The 7154-nt window shown below is 43.8% G+C and overlaps 1 protein-coding gene across 2 annotated transcripts in view; it reads left to right on the top strand.

The window, feature by feature from the left end:
- Positions 1–128: 128 nt before the first annotated feature.
- The window catches only part of Fbxl13 (F-box and leucine rich repeat protein 13), a 173101-nt gene continuing 166075 nt past the window's right edge, over positions 129–7154 (top strand). For both annotated transcript variants that reach the window (XM_021190074.1, XM_021190073.1), the window contains exon 1: positions 129–275. In XM_021190074.1, the coding sequence (XP_021045733.1) occupies positions 201–275 (75 nt within the window). In that variant the 5' untranslated portion in view covers positions 129–200. The remainder of the gene's footprint in view (positions 276–7154) is intronic.

Raw genomic sequence — 7154 nt, 5'->3', positions numbered from 1 at the left:
CCCCGCCCTCTCTGCATTCTCCCCGCCCCGCCACAGTTGCCCCGCCCCCTCCCCGCTGGGTTCTTTCTTCTTCTCCCGAATGGCTGGGAGTGTTTGGCTCCGCCTTTGTGGTTGCTAGGCAACGCGCCGGCGCGTCCCTTCTCCTCGTCGTGGACGGCAGTAACCTATAAAACACAGATTCTGAGTCCCGGCTTCTGACCATGGCTTCACTACGCAGTGCCACCCCCAGGCTAAGGAGCTACTTCAGGGACAAGTACATTCCTCAAATCTGTGAGGTACTGCAGCCACATAGCCTCTCACACAGAGGGCGCGGGGAAAGACTGGGAGAGGCAAGGAGATTCCCGGAGCTGGAGCTAGGAAGGAGCAGGATGGGGGAGCTTGAAATCAATTTAGGGTAACTAGAGAGAGAGGGGGGTAGGTTAGAGAAGACCGAAGGGTGCCGGTGGCTAAAGCCGGGGTGGGGATGACAAAGGAAGGGGAGGAGGAAAGTGACAATCTGCAGGTGGCACAAAGCACACAGGGCCTGGGTTGGAAACTCCAAGTGTCAACTACTAAATTCTATTATGGAAGAGCGTCTTGAGCAAGAAGTGAGTGGTGAGCCACTTGAAGACAAAAGACTTGAGGGGTTCTGGGTGTAAGCATTGCTTCACCTCGATATCAGGAGGGAAGAAGAGTCGCCTGCCTCTACACACAGCTTCACGATACACTTTTTTAGAGATCGCCACCCAGGCAAAACCTGAGGTCTTGGTTTCAACAAAGAAATGAATTTCGGGGCCAACCTGTATGAAGCAAAGCTGGCTTCATTAAACGCAGAAACAAAGGTGCTCCAGTAGAGAGAGTAGAACACACCTGATCAGACGATTGCTGGCTTCTGAAGGGAGAGAATTCGACCTTAATTAAGTCTTGTCTTCACAAAGCTGACATCCGTATATTTTTTTCTTGTGACTTTCAAGGTTACATTTCTAAATGTTGCCAAGAAACTACTACCCCTTTCTTTTTCTTTCTTAATTTCTTTATTCACTTTACATCCCGATCGCAGCCCACCTCTCTCCTCTCCTCCCAGTCCCTTATGAGCCCCTCCCCCACTACTCCCTCCCCTTATCATAGGAGAAGGGGAAACCCTCCTTGGACCACCCCAACTTGGAACATCTAGTCCCAGCAGGATAAACACTCCCCTTTTACTAAGATAGTTTGTAACAAGGTTAGATTAAAAATTGAAGTTTCTTTTTCTCTCAGTAACTAACTTTGTATAGTGCTTTTATGAAGAGCTTCATTTAGTTCTGGGAGTGGGGAGGCCAGGAATTCAAGATAAGGTGCCATTTTGACCTTATGTAAGCAGAGCCTAATTACTGGCCTTAGCATCCTTGATTGAAGTGTCCAGAGATACAGCCTCAAGTGAGCACAGTTTAAGAACTGTCCATTAGGTTTTTTTTTTTTTAATATTTGTTTATTATTATATCTAAGAACACTGTAGCTGTCTTCAGACGCACCAGAAGAGGGCGCCAGATCTCATTACAGATGGTTGCGAGCCACCATGTGGTTGCTGGGATTTGAACTCAGGACCTTCAGAAGAGCAGTCGGTGCTCTTAACCACTGAGCCATTTCTCCAGCCCCCCATTAGGTTCTTATCAACAGACTTTTAGTCCTTTTTGAGCAGTGAAAGTAGATCAGTTCTGAAGGACCAGAGTTCCTTCTCTACCCTCTGCCTCCAGTCACCTCCAGTCCCCTCATTCTGCACTGCCTCAGGAGGACAGTGTGGTATTGAAAACCAGGTTTTTTTACTCCTGGGGGCAGGGGGCTGAGAAATCGCTGGTGACTCCCATTTGTCTGTAAGTTTTGTTATGTGGTGTATGTTATGTGGTGTATGTTATGTGGTGTATGTTATGTGGTGCTACAGTGGGAGTTCCAAGCATATGCCATAATGGGGAGAATGAAGGAGTTCTAGGGGAGAGAGGAATGCCATTCAGCTTCCAGGGCAATTGGATACAACGCTTCCTTTTAGGATGGGTTTTCCCTGTGATTTTATCCAGATGAGCCCTTTAGTCACCTCTGCTCACACATTAACAGCAGGGGCAAGAGAGGTTTTGGGCATACTCATTCATTCACTTTCCCTCAGACCATTAAAGTGACTTCTATTCTGCCAGGTCTCTCTGTACTTACATGCCTATCTAATTCAAATCCCCAAGACTTTTGTTCTTGTAAAAGCCATCTGCAAATATGTGTGGCACGTAATATTTTTTTGCAGATATATCTATGCGTGTTTGACCTCTTCTGAACATTGCCTGTGTGGTCTTTTTTTTTTCTTTTTTCTTTTTTCTTTTTTCTTTTTTCTTTTTGGTTTTTCGAGACAGGGTTTCTCTGTGTAGCCCCGGCTGTCCTGGAACTCACTTTGTAGACCAGGCTGGCCTCAAACTCAGAAATCCGCCTGCCTCAGCCTCCCGAGTGCTGGGATCAAAGGCGTGCGCCACCACCACCCTGTGTGTGTTCTAAATGAACCTGGTTGTCCATCCACAATACCGTTTCCCTACAAACCTGTGTACACTCTGATTAAGGGAAAACCCAAACCAAAGCCTGCCCATGCCAGTGGTTTGTCTTACTTGCCAGGGAGACTGAGGCTGAGGCTTGCTTGAGGCCAGGCATCGGGATGGTAAGACTCAAAAATAAAAAACCAAAAAACAAGCAAAATAAAACCTCAACACCAAACCAAACCCAAACCACGCCACTTGCCTGATCTACTGAGCTTATTGAATCTGCTGATTGATATTTAATTTTCATTAGTTTTGGAACCAATTGCTTAAATCTATTGTTATTTTTACCCAATTATTTTCTATTACAGGAATCCAATCATGAATATTATTTTCTATTATAGGAATCCAATCATGAATGTAATAAAGTTCTACCCCTGTCCCCTATTTTAGCTTTATGTCCTGCTAACTCTTTTTTGTTTTCTATATGTTATTTTGGATCTTTTTCATTGACTGATTTAGTGAACTTTACTAATTCTGCTTTTTGTTGTGTCTCATCCCATCTGTTGAATACAATAAGTGAAATCTTAACTGTAGATAATGTATTTTTCAGTCCTGAAATGCCCATTGATTCCTTTTAATGCATTCCACTTATTAAAATTATAAATATATCTTTTCATCTATTTTGCTATAATCTGTTTTCTAATATGTTAATGATTGTTTTGTAAAAACCACTCTCTGGAAAGTTGGTCACACGTGTCTATAATCCCAGTTCTTGGGGAGCTAGGACAAGAGGCTTGCTTTGAGGCCAGGCTGGGCCCCATGTGAAGTTCAAGACACTTGGTAAGCCTGTCTAGAACAAAAACAAGAAGAAACACAGGTTCCTTCAACATCTGGATCATTTTTGGGTCTGTTGTCTGTTGTTTCTTTTCTTCCAGTAATGACCAGATTTCCTTACCTCTACACACTGAGTGATTTGTTTTGTTGGCTATCAAGTAAAGAGAAGGGTAGACATTCTCCACAGTGCATTCTTCAGCAGAGAAAGTCCTCCTTTTCCTCACTCTGGAGGGAAGAGCTGGCCTCGATCCAGGTCGACGAAGCTGGCTGATGCTCTGCTGTGTGGTTGCAGGAGTCCTCCCTTTTCCTGTGAATCTCTTAGAGTTGTGCCAGCTGGCTTCCAGCTTCCTTCATGAACACCCTAGACCCAAACATACTTGTTACTGAGCGAGTGGTCACAAAAGCTGGCTGATTTTCTTTCTACTAGTAGCAGACTATCCTCTGCCTGGACCCAGCCCAGTCTTCATTCCAGACCTAGAGCTGGGAGTGAGGGCTGAGCTTTGTCCGTTCACGGAAGACGATTCTTCCTCCCGTGGAATTTGACCACTCTCCAGTGTCTTACGTGTATTTGCCCTAGGTAGGAGGCCAGTGATCAAGACTGGGCTCCTTAGTCAGTCACTCTCCTGAAGGTTGTTCTCTGACTTCCACATATGCACACACAGTAAATAAACGAATTTGTCAATCTACAAATAAATAAATGTGGCTGGAGGGGCTCAGTGGTTAAGAGCACCGACACCGCTTCCAGAGGTCCTGAGTTCAATTCCCAGCATCCACATGGTGGCTCACAACCGTCTGNAATAAGATCTGATGCCCTCTTCTGGTGTGTCAGAAGACAGCTACAGTGTACTCATAAACATAAAATAAATAAATCTTTTAAAAAACAAACAAATAAATGTTAAAAGCATAAAAATAAAAGTAATATTAGTCTGTCAGGAAATCTTTCTCTCTTTCTCAGTTCATGTGATGGCACTTACAGCGAGCTAGCCTTCCCCATCACTAGAATCTAATAAGATGTTCTTGCTGTCTAAGAATGTCGCCTATACAAAAGATATGAACATAAAAATTAGTAGTATCCACTTTCAAAAGATCTTGGAACTAAGTATTTTAAAATAATTTTGGAGGTGTGTGTTTCATGTGTATGAGGGTCTCTTTGATCTTTGATGCCAGACTGGTTGGTCCTAGAGTTTCAGGGAGCCTCCTGTCTAGTCCCCCATCCCAGGGCTGCTGGGATTATAGGTGTGTGCTCTTGAACCTGGCTTTATGTGGGTCCTCAAGTTTGTGAGGTAAGTGCTTTACCCAGTGAGCTATCTCCTCAATTCAGAGTTAGATATTTTTTACATGTATGTTTTATATTTTAAATAAACGAAGTAAATGGTCAGAGACTTAGAAAATTGGGCAAGAAATGTTTACTCTATGTAAATCATTTTATGGCTCAGGAACTGTATGTTTTAGAAACTCCAGACTAAAAATATTTGTAATGGCAACACCAAGGGGCTGTACCCACAAGGAACTGTGGGAAACATGAGTGCTGGTGTTTACTTCTGATAGCATAGTCATTTCTTCTCCCAGAATGCAGACACTGTGCACCCTGTGTGAATATCTCAGTATTTGTCCTTTGGAGGTATTTCTGAAAGGCACTTATATTTTTAAACAAATTATTAAAGTAGGAGCCCATGCAATGATGCTCAGTTGGTAGGATTTGGGGACATCAAAAAACTTAGATGTGTCTATGTATTTCTCTAGCTTTCTACTTGGTAGAACTGGGTATGTTACCTACTAACACAGGTGCCTCCTCCAGAGAGATCAAAGATGAGCTATGTATTCATGGCTTCAGTGACCACAAAATTATTAAAGAAACCTAGCAATTGTATCCTAAGAAACTACACTTCCAACTGTGAAGTTGGTTTCAGTTTAATGTCTAGGAAAATGATAGCAGTGTGCAAAGCTGGCTCTTCCCAGCAGAGGGCGAGCTTCAGTCACAAATCATGACTTGAATTATACATATATATGCATATACATGTATATGAGGTTTATATTGCTTATATTTCTTTTAAGATTCAGTTGTCAATTTGTACTTGAAAATGCATTTATTTATAAGCCACACAGATTCTGTTATTGGTTATTGTTTTTTTTTAAGGCATTTTTTTTAAAAAGATTTTATTTATTTATTATGTGTAAGTACACTGTAGCTGTCTTCAGACACTCCTGAAGAGGGCGCCAGATCTAGTTACGGATGGTTGTGAGCCACCATGTGGTTGCTGGGATTTGAGCTCCAGACCTTCGCAAGAGCAGTCGGGTGCTCTTACCCACTGAGCCATCTCACCAGCCCTGGTTATTGGTTTTAAGGGCAGGTATCCGTCAGAGGTGCAAAAAAGAGGCACAGTGATTTGCACTTTCAAGCTACATGAGAGGTTAAGAAAGGAAATTGCAATACGATTAGGCACCTTCCCTCATATTAAGGCGGGATGAGGCACTACAGTAGGAGGACAAGTCCCCAAAGCAGACAGAAGCATCAGAAACAGCCCTTGGTCCTTCTGTAAGGAGTCCCACAAAAACACCAAGCTACACAACTATAACATACATGCAGAAGGCCTAGGTTAGACCCATGAAGGATCCCTGATTGTCGGTCCAGTCTCAGTGAGCCCCTATGAGTCCCGTTTCGTTGTCTTTGCGGGGGTTCTGTGTCCTATGCAACTTGGTATGCCTTGTTTGGTTGATATCCTTGGGAGGCTGACATTTTCTGAAGGGAAACAGAAGAGGGTGGGGGTGGGGTGGGATGGAGGAGATGGGGGCAGAGGGACGGAGGGGCAACTTTGATTGGGATGTATTAGAGAATAAATTAATTTAAAAATGAAAAGAAAAGGAAATTGCCCGAGGCCAGAGACCAGCCTGGGGAGCATGGTAATGCCTGCCTCAGTATAACATTTTCCGTAGTTACAAGAACCAGGAATTCGTATGTAGCAAGGCACAGTTTGCAGAATTGGGAGAGGGGGGCTGCTTTAGTAACTTCTTTTGCTGGACCTTTGGGTAAAGCTTATGACTTCTTGGGTGTGGGGGACAAAACTTTGCAGCCCAGCCAGTCAGTTCCCAGATGTAGTTCTAAGGGAAATGAACACAGAAGACGAAAAGCTGCCAATTCATTATTTCTCCAGGAGTTTATCTAGGGATTAGCCACATAGATGATCTGTTTCTCCACTGGTGATGCAGTCGGACAGGTATTCAGATGGTTGTCCGTCTCTCACATCCCAGGGGCTGCTGCTTCTCACTTGTGAGGTAAATCATCCAGTCTGAGCTAAGCAAGGCAGTGCTCTGGTAATCCCAGCAACGTGGGAGAGGCAGGAGGTCAGCCTGGATTACACAGTCAGACTCTGGCTCAAATAGACACTCCCCTCTCCAGTGCTGGTCCCAAGGGGTGTTTTCTATTCCCCAAGCCAGCTTCTTCCTGGCCAAGCCAGCTGGATGCCTTTAATAAGCTCAAGAACGTCCCATCTGTAAAGCCACTAAAGTTAGAAAGTGGTACCATCTGTCTGAATTTTGACAAGGCACAGCTGATTTACTTTCAAATGTTCATTATTGAAATATAAAGTAAAACATACCAGAAAGCGATGCTATGGCTACCTCCGTCTCCGCCTCAGAAGCGAGAGACCTCACTCCGGCTTGTTTCATGGGGTTTGGGGAAGGGACAGGAAAAGCTTTGAACAGTGTTTAGATTTCTAGGACTGATTCTCACAGGACACTTTTTCTTATTAAAACAACCTCTTCTCTTCTCTTCTCTTCTCTTCTCTTCTCTTCTCTTCTCTTCTCTTCTCTTCTCTCTTCTCTTCTCTTCTCTTCTCTTCTCTTCTCTTCTCC

Source organism: Mus pahari, chromosome 2, assembly GCF_900095145.1.
Source record: "Mus pahari chromosome 2, PAHARI_EIJ_v1.1, whole genome shotgun sequence".
NCBI lineage: Eukaryota > Metazoa > Chordata > Mammalia > Rodentia > Muridae > Mus > Mus pahari.
The sequence above is the reverse complement of the archived record's forward strand: the minus strand, read 5'-3'. Positions and strand labels throughout refer to the sequence as shown.